Source organism: Ictalurus punctatus, chromosome 24, assembly GCF_001660625.3.
Source record: "Ictalurus punctatus breed USDA103 chromosome 24, Coco_2.0, whole genome shotgun sequence".
NCBI classification, from domain to species: domain Eukaryota; kingdom Metazoa; phylum Chordata; class Actinopteri; order Siluriformes; family Ictaluridae; genus Ictalurus; species Ictalurus punctatus.
The window spans coordinates 10751625-10769214 of record NC_030439.2 but is presented as its reverse complement, the minus strand read 5'-3'; the positions used below and the strand labels follow the sequence as shown (position 1 = coordinate 10769214).

The 17590-nt window shown below is 39.2% G+C and overlaps 1 protein-coding gene and 1 long non-coding RNA gene across 8 annotated transcripts in view; one reads left to right on the top strand and one right to left on the bottom strand.

Moving 5' to 3' along the window:
• kiaa1522 (KIAA1522 ortholog) overlaps positions 1–12929 on the bottom strand; it is a 41086-nt gene extending 28157 nt beyond the window's left edge. The window contains exons 1-2 of one of the 5 annotated variants that reach the window (XM_017455152.3): positions 12541–12929; positions 11300–11580 (exon numbers count right to left, since the gene is read on the bottom strand). In XM_017455152.3, the coding sequence (XP_017310641.1) occupies positions 11300–11549 (250 nt within the window). In that variant the 5' untranslated portion in view covers positions 11550–11580; positions 12541–12929. Of the gene's footprint in view, positions 1–1924; positions 2602–11299; positions 11581–12540 lie in introns of those variants that run through there. The other 4 variants (XM_017455153.3, XM_017455151.3, XM_017455154.3 and 1 more) reach the window with 4 other exon arrangements.
• LOC108256892 (uncharacterized) overlaps positions 1–17590 on the top strand; it is a 47746-nt gene that overhangs the window by 23814 nt on the left and 6342 nt on the right. For all 3 annotated transcript variants that reach the window (XR_006980953.2, XR_008393377.1, XR_006980954.2), the window contains one exon: positions 17267–17443. This is a non-coding gene — a long non-coding RNA (uncharacterized LOC108256892). The remainder of the gene's footprint in view (positions 1–17266; positions 17444–17590) is intronic.

Sequence of the window (17590 nt, the reverse complement as noted above, 5' to 3'; positions counted from 1 at the left end):
CTTTTCCCTTAAATAAGCAGTACATAGGATGGAAACTGAGTGGTGCAAACACAGGAAACACCCCATGAGTTTCCACACACTGCTCTTTACCCACAGTTATCTCTAAGCATTGAAGCAGACCGTAATGCATTACTACTTGTTTTCTCATAATGAGATATTTAGTACAAAACATCATTGTTGTGGCATGTTCTGTAAAAACAGTGAGTTCTTTTAGAAAGTAAAGTATATGAAAGAATAAAGCTATAACCCCAATTCCAAAAAAGTTGGGACGCTGTGTTAAATGTCAATAAAAACAGAATGCAATGATTTCCATATCTCATAAACCCATATGTTATTTCCAACAGAACACAGAAAACATCAAATGTTTAAACCGAGGAAATGTACCATTTTAAGAAAGAAATAAGGTCATTTTGAATTTGATGGCCGCAACACGTATCAAAAAAGTTGGTACGGGGCAACAAAAGGCTGGAAAAGTAAGTATTACTAAAAATAAACAGCTGGAGTAACATTTTGCAACTAATTAGGTTAATTAGCAATTGGTCAGTAACATGATTGGGTATATAAAGAGTATCTTAGAGGCAGAGACGTTTTGAGACGTGTTGAGGCTTTCAAATTCAAAATGACCCTATTTATTTCTATAAAATGGTACAATTACTCAGTTTAAACATTTGATATGTTTTCTATGTTCTACTGTGAATAACATATGGGTTTATGAGGTTTTCAAATCATTGCATTCTGTTTTTATTTACATTTAACACAGTGTCCCAATTTTTTAGGAATTGTGATTGTAAAAAGTTACAGCTGAGGCTTGGAATATTCTCACACATGCTTCAAAGCATTCTTAAAAACAAAACATAATAAAAAGACAGTAATAAAAAGTGTTTTTGTATGTATAAACTGGAGTGCTGGTCATGTGATTTTGCTATTTGCTCTTTTTTTTTTTAATTTGATTTTCTGTTTAGAGGAGGCTCTCAGCTGTCATCTCTCGAGATTCAAAATAGTAGACCTAGTGTCTTACACACAAACCACCTTGTAAATAAGCCTAATTAAGTGACATAGCTAAAGAGAACAAACAGGGCCTTTGATAGCAACACAATAGTGTGAGTAGCCTGAAAGTTCTGCTAAGCATGAACCTGTTTATTGGCTTTTATTGAGCTATAGGAAAGATAGTCTAAGCGATGGACACTGGGCGGGTTTAAAGAAAAACACACCCACACGTGTCCCAGACTGACTCGCATAGGAATAATAACAGAATTCATGATTAGACTATCGAGTAGTTTAATCTCATGCATCGTGATGCCTTAGAATACATGTGTGGTACTGCTGATGTTGCCTTACCTTTGTAGAGCTGACTAAGAACGTGTAAGCAAATGAAAAACAGCATACGTTGCAGATAGTGTGCACAAAAGTCTAGGAGCCTCTGCATATTGTATAGTAGCATTAAAACCTGACTACTTTAGGTTTCTAAAGCATTAACAACAGCCATGACTCGTTTTAGACTAATTTTAGGTCAGATTGGCATTGGGTGAGCCCCCCCCTGCTTTCATGGATGCCAACAATGTGGTGAAAGTGACATTCAGTTATTATTATTGTTATAAGGAGTAATAGTAGTTTGATCATTTGATGTACCATCATGTGATGAGACTTTTAGTTTTTCAATATTCCTTGTATTCCATTAAGGTCCCTGAGTTTCATTTCTGGATGTATTTGTTATGTTTTAAAATAATTTGGTTATGAATTAAAAGGGGGTCTCTGTGTGGAGTTTAAGATTGGGATCAGACTTCATTTTGGACAAAACTGGTAGCCTTACGTTACGTTACCTTATCTTATCTTATCTTAACCAAAAATACATGTTACCTCTGATAACGGAAGATAAGAAGTCAATAATATGCCCCAAAACAAACACTTTCCAGTTTGTTCCTACCTGGTTTTAACTTGTCCACATGTCCTATATTCCAGAAAGCCTTAACTTTACTTGGGTGGTGGTTGGTGATAAAATTGGCCTTTGCCTTCTTTTTGCTGATGGGATTCCCCATGACAGTACTGAAGTCTCCCAAGAGTACTAGATTCCCAAAGTGTACAGAACATCAGCCACATCTGGAGCCTCCTACTCATTTAGTTCCTCATTTCTGTTCCTGATGACTCTCTACTCCAGCTGCAGATGCAGGACAGTATGGTCACACTGTGTGCAGTGCCAGCAATCCAGGCTGCTTGTGTGCATGGTGTGTGTGAACACCACCCTCTCTTCCTTGTTTAGAATGCGCTCCTTTCAGTGGTGATCAGTTACGGATCACTCTAGTGAGGAAGGAGGGATTGTATCCAGCCCTTTCTGGCCCTACCCACCCCTGATAACAAGCACACACACAGCACACTTCTTTCAGTCTAGCTTAACCAGAATTTAGAGAAAGATCAGAGTAATCACATGTGTTCAAGGATGATCCTCTGTCCTATCATTTTGTTATGACTAAGCTTATCTGTGCCTGATCTTATCTGTTATAACTCCAGCATGTTCCTGTCCCTCTCAGCTTATATCCATTTATTCTCTGTTCACTAGAACATTGTTGTTTTTTTTTTTTTGGTTCTTGTATTTCTTTAATCTATCTTTATTAACCCCCCCCCCCCCCCATCTCTCTCTCTCTCTCTCTCTCTCTCTCTCTCTCTCTCTCTCTCTCTCTCTCTCTCTCTCTCTCTCTCTCTCTCTCCATATCCGTTTCTGTGGTCAGGTAATCTAATATGCTTTTCAGCATATTGTTAGCCAATGCTTTTATGTGGTGCTGTTTCACATGAACATCCCAGATCTGTCAGCTGTCTGTGGTCTTTTTTTAATCAGTAGTGCACGGCCACCAATTGTAATAAAATGTTACCTGAGGAAATAGTCCTTTAACAAATGAACATGTCCACATGCACCTCTTCTCAACACATTCCACCTGAATGGAAAAACTATACCGATCCAAATGGTGCATACAGTATTTTAAATAAAGAGCAGTTAATGTTGCAGTAATGTGGGCATAATGATATTATCCTTGACAGTAAATTGATATGTGATTTAATATTACTAATTCTATTGTGCCTACTAATCCAATATATACACAGCATGGTGAAGACCTTGTACCATATTTGAGACTGAGACAGCCATACGATGTTTTGAACTTTTCCAAATTCTGTAATGTTATGGAATGGAAATGCACTTATTTAGGATTCTATGATTCAAGAATAAGCACGAAACAGCCCATGATATTGAAGTAAGGACAAATCTATATATCTGCTAAATTATTTACAAATAAATATAAAGTTTGTTTTGCATAAATAAGTAATCGGTTGCTGTGAAACCCCTAAATTATTTTTGTTCAAAACCATTTGCCATTTGATGTAACATAATTGAAAGAATTCGACGTGCGAGCGATTAAAGTGTCACATGTCTCAATATACATACGTCTCTTCCTGGAAGGCCCCAGAGTTTTTTCGAGAACATCAAAATTCAGTGACTGGGTAAGGAGGACATTAGTCAGAGAAGCAACCTAGTTCTGGGTTGTTACACTACAAAATGTGGGAAAGTTCGGGGGTGAACACTTATGCATGGCACTGTGTACATAATTTCAAAAAGGTGGATGAATTTGGCTGGAAAAGTCAGTGTGACATTCTGAACATCAGTAATATCAATTCATTTAGCACAGGATATTACTTCTGCACTTTATTGGTACACGTAACACTTCTCACTAACACTCTGATCAAATACACTACTGTCCTTCCAATTCTTTATCTAGCACGCAATTTTTTGTTACACTTGAACCTCAGATATCAGTACAAATATAGCTTAAATAACATTTCCGACAGGGTAACTTTCTTAAATAGACATTAGATAAATAAATATGTGGAAATGAGTTGTATTAGCACACATGTACTCTGACAGCAATTTATTGAATAGATAGCTTTTAGATGTCGGCCATTGTAAGCCAATGTCTTATTTAAATCCAGGTAAAAATTCTTCCATGTTGTAACTAATGCTTAACACCAACTCACACAGTGAACGCTATTGAAATACTGCCTCTTACAGCTAAGTGCAATTACACTGTATATCCCAAACTATCTGTAATTCTGCAAATCTCTGTACTGATGTGACCTTCATAATATTTACACCTGATTGTCCTGTACATGTGGTGCAATTGTATATACTGATCTTTATTTGCACTTTTCCTAGCTTTTTATTTCTTGTATTTCATGTCTATTGTTTTAGTTTCAGTCAGCATTAATGGATCAAATGCCAGATTCATTGTCAAGTCAAATTCCTTGAAAATACATTTTCAAAAATTTTACTTTACCAATAAACCTCTTCTAGATTCTGATGTTTATATTGTACGATTAAAGCCATGGCTATGTGACCTTATTCAATAGGATCAGATTGTGTTTTTTGTTTTTTTGTTTCTTTTTTATTTAACAATTTATGGCACCTGCACATATGACTTCTGGATACTCTTCCACACACAAAAAGAAAAAAACCCTCACCACCAAACTCACAAGATGTTCCAGTAATACCAAATAGGCTCTTAGTCTTTCCAAAGTGAACAATCTTAGAAAAGGCTTGTGCTGATGATTAGTTGATTTTATCACTACTGCAGTGATGGAGTGTCTCACACTGATACATGGACGTGCACGTGACATTATTGATTAAGAAACTGAAAGCCTGTGGGTCATTTCAGAGCAGGGGTTTATTTGCACTAAAGACAGATATTGGTCTTGAAACACAGAACATTTGGATCTGAGAAGGAAAATGAGAAAGAAGCAATCAGGCTTGTAACATAAATGCAACCTAAATGCTGCCCATTTCTGAGTTTACAATACATTATATCCAGAAGGCCAGCCTTCTTCAGTCCTATCATTGCTCCACTGTGGGCCTGCTTCATTAAATTCTCTCCCCACTATTGATTTCTTTCCTGCCTGGAAAATGCACGTTGGTATTTTAGTTGGCTTGTGATCTGAAGAAGTGGATATTGCATGACAAAGATATAATGCCCTGAGGGGTGCACGGTGCTTTACTTAGAATACCTTCTGGATCTACGTTATGAAGGCTAACTGCTGGCTTTAAAATGCAGCCAGATATCTAAATTTCACCCGGGAGTGTATGCTGTGTGTGTTTTATGGGACTTTTTTTATTACACCTCTAAAGACTATGCATAATTGTTGAGGGAGCTGATGAAAAAATGAAAATGAAAATTTAAAAGGGCTCCATCCATCCATCCATCCATTTTCTATACCGCTTATCCTTCAGGGTCACGTGGAACCTGGAGACTATCTCAGGGAGCATCGGGCACAAGGAGGGGTATACCAAGGTGGGGTGCCAATACATCGGAGGGCACAGTCACATACACATACACAGACACTTTGGACATGCCAATCAGCCTTCCATGCATGTCTTTGGACTGGGGGAGGAAACTAGAGTACCCGGAGGAAACTCTGCACACACAGGGCCACGGCGGTAATTGAACCCCCAATCCTGGAGGTGTGAGGTGTAAATCATTGCTTTATACAATTATAGAGTTTAGACACTCGCAGGAACAGCAGTCTGAGGTGGAATGGAGAAGTCACAGTTATCATTCTTTTGTAAATGCATAAAAAGCAGCACTTCTGTTGGTTATGACAGATAATGAATCTATTATTTAACCAGACTAGCTAGTTATCCTGTCGCAATGATATAAGTGGATGAATGACTTTTCGAACCATAGCAAAATTTTCACCCATATCTACTCTAACCCTAGCTCACTACTCTACTACTTTAATCCTGTTATCCAGAAGGCTATTAAAATACCTGAACACAGCCTGAGCCAGTGTAAGTTTAGTGCCAGGAAGAGATGGTCCATGGAGAGCAAGTGAGGAAAATAAGCTGTGAACAAGTAGTTTCTGTCTTCCTGGCATAGTTGGACTCGACTGATGGAGTGCTTTGTTTCACACTGCCCTCTTCTGGTTGAGACACACACACAGCTTGGCAGAGATATCTAAAATCACAGAATGCTTTCTGCTTTCTGGAGCATCAAACTAGGCAGAAATCCTCATACAACATTTAAGTAAATTAGATGTTTTCTCGCCCTCAAATCCGCTACTGTGTTAAATGGGCTGGAAATCTGCCGTGCTGGAATGTGGGTCGAAACACAGCTGGAACCGAAACGAAATTCCATCCAGCTGCATTCCAGCAGGTTCAGAGACTGGCAGGCTCTCAGAGCACTCACCTGGTGCCAGCATGCACCTCTCCATGCCTTCCTTCAGAGGTTCTGAGATAATGGTTTGTTTTTCAGCTAGTTTTATTGCTCCTCGCTGTGGTATTCATGACCATTGACATTTGTGACTCGCTAAAAGAAGCAGGAACTGATAAGTAAGATTCCTGAATGCAAGTTTGCATTCTTCTGGCTTGATGCCAGTAGCATGATTATTATTTTTTTTTAATCCTTTGTGTCTATTGGGTCCTGTCTCCATTCTTGGCATGACTAGGTCTGCGCTATGAGCAGCGCAGGTAGGGGAGTCTCAAGGTTAATGTGATATGATACGTCATTGATACGTCCATTAATGGCAAGGCATTCAGCATTCAGTATGATTTAACCACACAGCTGGTCAGGTGCAATGACAGGAGAAAGTGAATATAAAGTGAGTGAAAAGAATGTACTGTTTGTGAATGTAAAAAAAATTGAAAACATTATTTGAGGTGACCAACACCTGCCTTTCAAAAAGTCATCTATTCTATTAAGTACAGTTTTGCCCAGTGTTTATAAGGAAATCAGTTTATAGGTCCTTATAGATCCTTTCTTTACCAGCATGTTAAAAAGTTCTGTGTATCATATGTTTATTTAAAAAATAAATGTTTGGAAATCAAAAAACCTGTATTTTTCCCCACTGATGCACTATTAGCTCATGGTAGTAGACTTGCTACAGACTGTCTGTTCTGCTTCTGTTAGATGCTCAACCAGCACACTACGGTACAGACCATTCTTTTGTTAAATGTCATTACTTTGTCTATAAGTTGGTATGTTGGAATCACCATCGAATGTCACTTTTTATATGCAAGTTATAAAAGTTTGTCTACAATTCTGTTGCTATGGCCCTAAATGAAACATTGAATAAATAGTTCATTGCACATTTTTCAAGGCCATGACAGTGCTGCTCTGTCTTATCCACAGACCTCTGGCCCTGTGCCCATTTCATTAACAGTCACTGTGTTTCAGATGACTGAGATAGCAGAGTAGCAGGACGTTCCCGAGACTAAAATAAATGGAAGAGAAAAAAAAAAGTAAGTGTGTGATGGAGGGTGGTTTTGAGGTAACACACTGGCTGCTATGACAACAGGAAGGGAGTTTATTGTCTCTGTGGTGATCTCTGTTATTGTTGGTCACAAGGGTCTGGTCTGGTGGCCTGGTCTAAAAGTGTGTGTGTGTGTGTTTAAGTGTGTGTGTGTGTGTGTGTGTGTGTGTGTGTGTGTGTGTGTGTGTGTGTGTGTGTGTGTGTGTGTGTGTGTGTGTCAAATAATTATGGGTGTATCCAGCATGACCCTGTCTGAGGTCACTGAGCCTGTGACCTTGTCAGCTTGGTGTAACACATGTTCCACATCACTGTGATTATCCCCTGCAATGCTGAACTATTCCAGTCCGTTCACACTGTTACCTCCTCTGTCTCACCGGACTAACATCACAGCTTACAGTCGCTGTACCTCAAACACCAGGCCAGCATTCAGCTGATAGATTAAAGCCACATAAAATCTGACTACAAAAGGATTACCCACTCAGTTTTTCCCACTGTTGACATTAAAAGAGGTGTGCACGAGCCCTGACTCCTAGTTTCCACTAGAGGTTTATAGTAAAAAGAAGACTTAATGGCTTCCTGAGTAATTGTGGAGTGAGTCATAGCACTTACAGACAACAGTCAAGTTGATTTGCCAGGCAAGTGGCAGAAAGAAGCAAACTAAGAGAGGTCAGGTGAAGTAAATAGTAAGAGTGGATGTGTCATCAGGTGTATTCATTACTGACAGTTACATAACAAAAGCCCCACACACAGAGTGAGACACATGAGATGATCATGATGTGCTGGAGGTGCAATCCAAAGCCTACACAGCAAACATACATGTCTATCACTCCAACTTTCAAATAAGTCTGTGTTATTGTAAAACTCCAAGAAAGACAGAAAGAAAGCAAACAGGGTACACTTTTTATACTTAAAAGGAACAATTCTTTTCTCTCTATCTTTCAGCCTCATTGGGTTATTTTTTGTAGCTTGTTTTCCTATTTTTCTCACATTGCTCCTTCTTGTAACTATATGCCTTTCCTATTAGTTTCGCTGTAGTTACTGAAAATGTATTTAGTAGGTACTGAGTAATAGGCTTTAAGATAAATGACTGAATGATAAGTCAGAAGTGGTGGTCCTCCAGCAGTCCTGGGATTTGATTGCACCTAACCGTAAGCCTTTAATGTATAGTGTCCACACTTATAGACAGTCCATTTAGGCTGATATTTAGGCAAGAATAAGATGTAAATCACTTGAGACCATTACTGTAATTTAGTATAAATCATTATTATCTCGGTTGCTCTCAAGAGTATATACTATTCTTGGACTGTCTACACAAAATCCAAAATTAAATACAATATAACTATCAACATGAAATATTTAGACCTAAATGACATAAATCTTTTTATAAACACACTAAAGGTATAAAGTTGAATCCTTTTTTACTCATGGTATTCCTATACATTACTATACATTCGTATACAATCCATTTACTTTTTAATATAAGTGATAGTTTTAAATAACATCTTGGGGAGTTTTTCCGTCACCACCGGCTTGCTCAATTGAGATAAATTCACACATTTAAAATCCGGATCCCATGTTTATATGTTTCTGTAAAGCTGCTTTGAGACAATGTCCACTGTAAAAATTTGATTGTAAAAATTGTCCATTGTAAAAATTGAATTGAATTGAATTAAAATAGTTTTTGCATGAAACAGTTAACCACTAAGCCAAAACATCCGCTTACAGACTTTGGGGCAATGATAAAATGATTGTTCCATATATTTAACCTGTGTAATATATTATTCTACACATAAAGTGCATTCAAAACCAGTTTTTCAGTGCTTAAACACTAGGCCTTAAAAGCTTCATAAATAAATGTTAACACTTTCTACAACAATTTTAACATTGTATCCATCAGCAACACATTATGTTCTTTGTAGAGTTCTTTCTCTGAGATCTCCGAGTCTTTCATCTCCTGCACGCGCTTACATATTTGTTTTCAGTGACGTATTGTGAGCATCTATATCACTGTCACTAGACATCATTAAACATTCAGCTGTGTGTTTTTCCAGAGTAATTATCAAGCGGTCACATTTCACCCCTCCTCCACCTCGATTTGAGCACGGATCTCCTCACTATAGTGATGTTCCCATAACTGATAACAAACAGACATTACATTTGCTTTTAACAAAAGCCATTAACACCTTTCTGCTTGGCTCCATTTGACACTTTCAATACACAGATGACGCATGAAGCTTATCATCAATCCTACTTGGATGAAAAAAAAAAGGCTTCATTACATTCCACATCTCGAGCTACAGTCCCTACAACAACCAGTATGGATATCCAAAGGACCTGTGGGGATGGGTGTGGGTGTATGTGTGTGTAACATGTCCTAACCTGGACAGAGACTGAGGGAATCCTGCACACAGTGATCTCACCCCTTAAAAAGCCTCTGGACTGGATATAGCCCCTTGAGGCAAGGGAAGGGGTGGACAGAGACCAAGCACAATGAAACAAGGCTGACGCAATGGTTTAGTGCTGCACTATCAAGCACACAGCCCATAGATGTGTTTGCATTTGCCTGAATCAGGACAGCACTGTGGGTTCTCAGGATCGAGAGAGGTCCAACAAAGCATGTCTGCTTACGCTGTGAGAAAAATAAATGCCATACTGTACAACAGTAAGTCCATATTATTTAGAATTAGTTGACAGTCTGTCTGTTAACAGTCTATAGATGGTTCATGGATTGGTTGTAGAGTGTCTACACTGGACGATTTACATTGATGGCATTTGGCAGACACCCGTATCCAGCGCAACTTACATTTCTCTAATTTATACAACTGAGCATTAGAGGGTTAAGGGCCTTGCTCAAGGACCCATCAGTGGCAGCTTGGCAGTGCTGGGATTTGAACTCACGCCCATCCGATCAGTTGTCCGACCTCTTACCCACTGAGCTACCACTGGCCCCTAAAAATAAAGTTTTACCAACTTTACTGCTGTGGCTTTTATTGAGCACTTTCCTTTACTTATCTTGAAAGTGCAAGTTTGTCAAGTGTATTAGCAACCTAAACCATATTAGACCTCACACCAGAGTTCAAAGAACATAGTAATGTGCAGTGGGGTAAACAATATAGCATAATAAGCAGTAATGAATAGCTGAATTGGCTAACTGTATGCATGTGTAATTCTACCTCCCTGTAATTCTGCAGTTCAGGAGTTGTACTGTCTGTGAGAACAGAGAGGAAAAGAAGAAAGAGACAGAAAAAGAAAGAGAGTGTGTGCTCTTTTTTTTTTTAAAGGCATTTAATAAGGAATTCATTCTCTCATCTCTTTAGATCAATACAGCATTGTGTCTTTAATCTCCCTCCTCTCTCGCATGGCCCAGTCGACATTCTGGCTCACATTGCCTGCTCTCTATTGCATGCCTGAATCAAATTTTTCATCCTGAATAGAAGATAGGAATCCAGTATAAGTAGTTAAACTCAAAAACCTAATGCATCCAATATGATCTTATACTCATGGAGAGCATCCAGGTAAACCTTCAAGCATTCTTTGTCCATTCCATGGACAATGCTTCATTACATTCGAATAGCACAGTAATTTTATAATATATTTATTTTTTCAAACATCTATATAGTATATTTCATGCAAAAGAAAAAAAAAACAGTTTGCCACTGATCTGGTTAGTCCACCAACTCACCAAGCAGGTTTTTAAGATAGACTATAGAGGATGAACTCTGAGGTCTCACACATTGTGTCACCACTGGCTGAAATACAGACTTTGCACACTTCAAATCAACAATGTTCTTTAAACTGACATAACAACGCTCTGAAATAAGACTGAGCCAAGTGAGCAACCAGACCACAAACAAAAAACATATCTTCATATGCGTTTAAAATTTTTCTCAAAATTAAAAAGCAAAACGCCTTAGGCATTGCCATACCATACCAGGGCCTGAGAAGATATATATGAAGTGGATAAATGAAACCACTATGAAGTGTAAACATCAGAAACATCTGAAATGTGACTTACCTTTGGAAACGTCATGATCGTCAGCATCCTGTCTGGTGGTAGTACACTCTCCCGTCCAATCTCCCAACCTCCCTGACCGACTTTGACCATTACTGACAAGCCTCTTTGGTTTACTGCCTTTAAACCAGCTGAAAGTCCGACTCAGAGATGAGCCACGCTTCTTCCTGCTCTTTGTTATTTTATTCTGCAGGGCCAGCATCTCCATGATGTCCTTGGGCACCAGGTCCCCTGTGGAGCTGCTCCTGGACATCCTCACCTTTCACTTACTCCAATCCCGTCACCTATTATAGCAGGTGGAAAAAAAGGAAAATGATCCTTGATTTTTAATCATCTGTAATCATCTGTAAAGGTGTATTCAGTGATTTTGACAGAAGGTATCTGTTCAAAACAAAACCCTCCCGTCACATGCACATGCTACACCTGCTGCCTAGGCTAAAATGCCTGAATGCAAGGAATTTTCTACATCTTTATGGTTAACAGATTAACAGGACAGTCAAGACAAACACGAGGAAGGAGTGGTAAGGGACCAAAAATTCAGGAATGTGGTCAATCCTGACTTGTGGCTAGCTTGCTCAAGCAATAATATCAAATCCAAAGTTAGTGCTCTGTGTTGTGTCTGTGTTTCGACACGGAAGGAGGAACGTGTGAAAGAGACTGAGGGTCATTTTGTCCATGGCTCACATGCAGTTCAGTTTAGCCAGTATTTCCAGTATGTTCAAAATGTAGCCTCAGCAACATTGTCATCCTTAGGGGGAAAATGCCTTCTCACTAATCCTCTTAATCTTATTCATGTCATGAAAACTGGGGGGAAAAAAACAAAATGGGAGAAAGTAAGGGACAAAAAATGCAGGAAAAAAACCTTCATTTCCCCCTCCCTGTCAGAGGTATGTAGTAGAAAACTCCTAGCTTTGCCACAAGCACGTTATTTTTTGCAGGAGTGTGCCTGTGGCAAAAATCTCTCAGAGCTGAAGGATGTAGCTTTTAGAGTCTTTGCAATATGCAATTGTGTGCATCACAGAAGCAGAAGATGAGAGCTGCTCAAATGAGAAACATACTCCTGAATACACCCACCAGTGCAAACAATCATCCCGAAACCCACCCTTAAACACGCAAACTTGTGTTCACAAGCTTAAATACAGTCAGAATGATATACTACAGACTCTATATGTTCTAAACTAAGGACCTTTTCTACTCTAGCACAAATAGTTCACACTTACATGCTGGTTGACATGAATACATACATATTACCTACATACAAGTACACTTCCGAGGGGATCTTCCCTTCTTTTCTTGTCTGCCTTGTTCTCTCTGTCTCGTCGGAGCTGTGCTGTGCTGTTGTTCAGCTCTTTTGGGGTGACTGAAGCTCCATGCTGGTCAGTCCTCCCCCTTCTGACTGCTCCAGCTCCAGGACTGCACTGGCCTCTATTCAAGTTCGCAAAGAGGAACTGCAAACTCACATGTGTATTCCAGCCAGTGCTGTTTCACAATGACAGACTGCCTCCCTGTCTCACACTCTCCCTCCTCTCTCTCTCTCTCTGTCTTTCTCTCATACCCACGCACACCCCTCTCTGCCTTTCTCATTGCTCTCAGACAGAGCTTTTCTGTTGTTCCTCCTTGTTTTCATGTCTTGTATTTCTTCACTCTTCCTTTCTATGGCTTGCTCAGGTTTCTCAGGTAGTTGCCTGTTGTACCATCAGCTGACGTCTGGTTAGCATCTGTTTATAATTAACTTTATGTAGCATTTCTGTTTTAGCAACAGACATCTGGATAAAGGAATGATGGAAAAACCAAGAGGATCATACATCCCTCCTTCAGCAGGAAAAATACGTACTTCAATCTTCATTTCTGTGAATGACAGTCAGACTTCAACAGGTGAAATATGAGCTGCCACTTTTCAGTTCACGTGACAAACCATGACCTAACAACCTACTTATCTCACAGTCACACACAAACTCAAGGAGTGGTCAAAAACAGAAAGTGTCTCCTTCTCTTATAAAGACACACGTGTTTATATTTATTAACTTCTACACATGGATAAAAAGCACTTCATGTGTGTTTGATTTGGATGTTAATTCTTTCATTTTTAAATACAAAAATACCTAAAAAGGAATATTTCCTAGAACTTCCTGACTGCAACATTGCATTAATTGGCTATTTTCTGCTGTTTCACAGTGGAGTGAAGCTATAAATCAGAAACTAAGAATAACGCAGGCAAATGATGGCACACCACATTGGAGTCAGTGATGGGGAAATGGAGCAGGGCTCATCTGGTTTCAATAGGGTTATGATGGTGTAGAGCTGAGCTTGCCACTACAATCTGAGAGGGCCATAAGCTCTATGCTGGCTCTCACATTGTGTACCTGCTCATATTATAAATGGTGTGGGGTTTATGTACAGAGCAGTACAGTTTGTAAACCCACATCCACAAGAACTTTTTGTATTTGTCAAAAGCACATTCTTATGTGTTGCTGGTGTGCACAGGAAGCTGGTATAGATGGGCTAGCAGGGCTTTTAAAGACAGAAATACAGCAATGTAGGTAAGCATTAATTTAATAGCATCCATATCAGATTATTTGCTTTTAACAAATGTCTTAATAACGACCCAAGGCTGGGGCTGATTTCTTGTCCCATATAGTAGATTAATTTGTGTCAGGTGATTACACCTGATTATCAGTCCCCGTCGTAAAAAAAAGAATAATTAATGGGTGACAGATTGCATCATCATCTTCATCGCCATGCACCGGTGTGCGCTGTCTATCAACACACCATTCTCATTTAAATGAATTACAGTGGTGCGTTTTTGGATAGCAAATTATAGGACAGGAGATTTTGGATTTAAAATAACTGTGCGGTTACAGTTCTAGGGTCCTGGGTTTAAACCTGAGTTTGGGCAAGTGTCTGTGCATGATCTCCTTGTGTCCATGTGGGTTTTCTCCAGGTTCTCCAGTTTCCTCTCTCCTCCCAAAGACATGCTAGTAGGTGGCTTGCCCCAAGATGTGAATGTGTTCGCATGTGCCATGCAATGGCCTGGTGTGCCATCCAGGTTGTATTCCTGCCTCACACCCAGTGTTCTTGGGATAGGCTCTGGATTAATCATGACCCTGATCAGGATGTGAGTGGGAGTGAGTGAGTGAAATGGTTAAAGGTGGGATATGTGGAGAAAAGAAGAGAAACTCTGGTCTCTGAAGCACCCTAGGCTCTAAACGGGAGAAAAAGCAAATCATGTGGGTCATCAACATCCAACCAATCACCGAAGGTATCTCTCTTCCCTGTCAATTCCCAAACATACCCCTCTTGCACTAGTTTTCAGGCATCTTACCCTAGTGGTTAGTTGGGGGAGTGGCTTCGAAGGGGACACTGAAGGGAGGGACTTCGTTTGTTTAGATTTTTAAGACTCTAAACAGCTAGCTTCAGCTAACTTCTTCCAAAATTGTTTATTACACCTTTAAACTGTGACATATCAACAGAGTTTGTGTCTTAGAAGGCAGTGTGTTGATACTTACAAAAATATCTAAGAGGAAATGATTTGAGATGTGTTTTGATGACATACAGTATGCTGCCTTCGAAATGGATGAGTGTTAATGGTTGCTAGCCCAAGAAGATAGATGAAATACCACAGGGAAACAATAAAATAAATATTATGTGAGCACACCTACTATTTCTCAACAGAAATAAAACCTTATGTCACAAACACCTTATTTATATGACCACAAGCTGCTTCCATTCTGTGGATTTTGCTACAATTTTTGGTTGCTGCACTCAAGTTGACACACAGGATTATGGGATATTATATTGCTGCATATAAAACTGGTCACAAGAAGGCATCTCAGAAGGTAGCATTCTATGCAAACATTCAATTCAGACATTAACCCAATCCTTTCTTTATTCTGACTACCAGCATTTCTTTTTTGTGTGTGTGTTCTACTTTTTCCTACACTGTGTTTTGGATACAACCTCAAGCTGTTTCTTGGGCTTGGGTAGCTCATTACTTCATGGATATAAGAGTTAAGAAAACGTCTATGGTTGTCTTTAAATGTGGCATTGCATCTGGTATGTTACTTTTCTCCATCTTCAGAATGAAGACTGAATATAACGATGGAATAAGGATGAAAACATTTTGTTAACCAGAATGCAAGACTCCATTCATGCTGATATTGAAAATGAGTCCATTAATGAATCCTTCCATACTGTTTTGTAATTTCCACCAAAATATAGATGCTCACTGCTCAATTATGCAGGCATCACCTCCATCATTTTAGAAAATAGAGCCAAACATTGCAACACAATTTAAGTTTTATATTAAAATCGCAAGGTTCCACCATTACATTAAAGGGGAAAGTTTGGAAAATGGATCCATCAGAAAAAAAACAAACAAACAAACAAAAAAAACCTTTGCATAGTGCTTGATTTGTTTTGGTGGATTATTCAGATATACTCAGATGTATTAGGTTCAAATATTTGCTCTCATCCTAAGCACTAGTAATCAATCTTACTGTGATTTAACTGTCCTCTGTACATTCTTTCTGCACGTATAGCAGCTATAATTTTAGACTTACAGCTGAATTACTGCAACCCTCTAATGCTGGGTGCTGACCTGGTATTTCTTCACTGAACATAACCATGTTGGAGGTATTGGTTAATGTATTTTCTCTCATGTGAGTCAGTGAAAATTTAACTAGATTTAAAGCTAAACACAGATAAGGGAATGATGTGGACTGGGATATGTATCTAAGAAGATCCGAGATGCACTGTAAACAGTGGAGGAGGTTTTTTTCATGGTGGTTGTTTGACTTTTCCAAGCACAGATGGAGCTCTTCTGCTCCTGGCCTCTGCCTGTACTGGACTGGACCAGACTGGATTGAGTAAATCAGTGCTATCTGGGGATCACTATCTCAATCTTTTTTTATCATGCTCCAATCCAGAGAGACATTTTCAGGAATTTTGCTTGAAGTGTTATTTGGACACTTTAGTATTTTAGTGTTGAGACTGACAACAAGAGTATGGGCAGAATAAAGAGAGAGGCAATGGGAGAAGGAGAACCCCAGTACATAAGTATATAGGGTGGGGCTGGAGTGAGTCAAACTCAAGTTTAGTCACTCCAAACAGATTGAAATGTTTAAATGCTGCTATAGCAACTATGAAGAAAACAGTCATCTGCTATTTCATGCAAAAAGTTTTTTTTTTTCTGGTAAAACTATGGGGTACTAACAGCAGAGTTCATTTCTGTGCAGCTGTGTATGAACATTAACCACCGGCATATCCTGAACTTTGTGTGCAGTCTTTGATCTGGCAAAACCAACTTTTTCCAAGTTCAATTCAATTCAATTCAATTTTATTTGCATAGCGCTTTTTACAATAGACATTGTCTCAAAGCAGCTTTACAGAAATATCAACATGGTATACAGATATTAAAGGTGCGAATTTATCCCAACTGATCAAGCCACTGAGTGGCGACGGTGGCAAGGAAAAACTCCCTAAGATGTTTTAAGAGGAAGAAACCTTGAGAGGAACCCGACTCAGAAGGGAACCTATCCTCATCTGGGTAACAACAGTTAGTGTGAAAAAGTTCATTATGGATTTATATGAAGTCTGTATGGCATTAGGAGCAGCCGTAGTCCCAGCAGTCTGGATTTAAAGAAGATTTGAGCTCCATCCAGAGGCAGAAAGGATCTGGATCTCTAGTATCTCCATAAATTCGTGTGGGGCTCGGCCAAGTGCAATGAAATAAAACAAAACGGGCTTAACAATCAACCAGGAAAATGCACATTCTGTGTCATAAACTAATACGCACATGCTTCTGACATACTCACTAACTAACCAGCTTCTAGTGTCTCCCTAGAGTGCACCCTTCTCATATGGAGGACCAAAGTATAGAAAAAAATCGTAAAAGTCCATCTTTAATATGGAGTCTTCAATAAATGAATACTGATAATATTATTATTGTTAAAACACTTTTATCCTGGTCAGGTCAGGGTTGTGCTGAATCCAGAGCTTATCCCAGGAACATTGGGCAGGGGTAGGAACACACCCACCTACTGGCATGTTTTTGGAAGTTGGGAGGAAACCAGAGAACCTGGAGGAAACCCACAGAGACAAGGGGAGAACATGCAACACTTCACAAAACATGGACCCTGGAGTTGTCAGGTAAGAACGCTAAACTGGGCAGTTGAATGTTGGATATAGACTAGGCTATGTTTTTCCATGCTTCATCTGTACAGTGTGGATGAGCCTGTACCCCAATATAGTCTCAGATTCCTGCTATTTACTAACAGGAGTGGAACCCAATGTGGT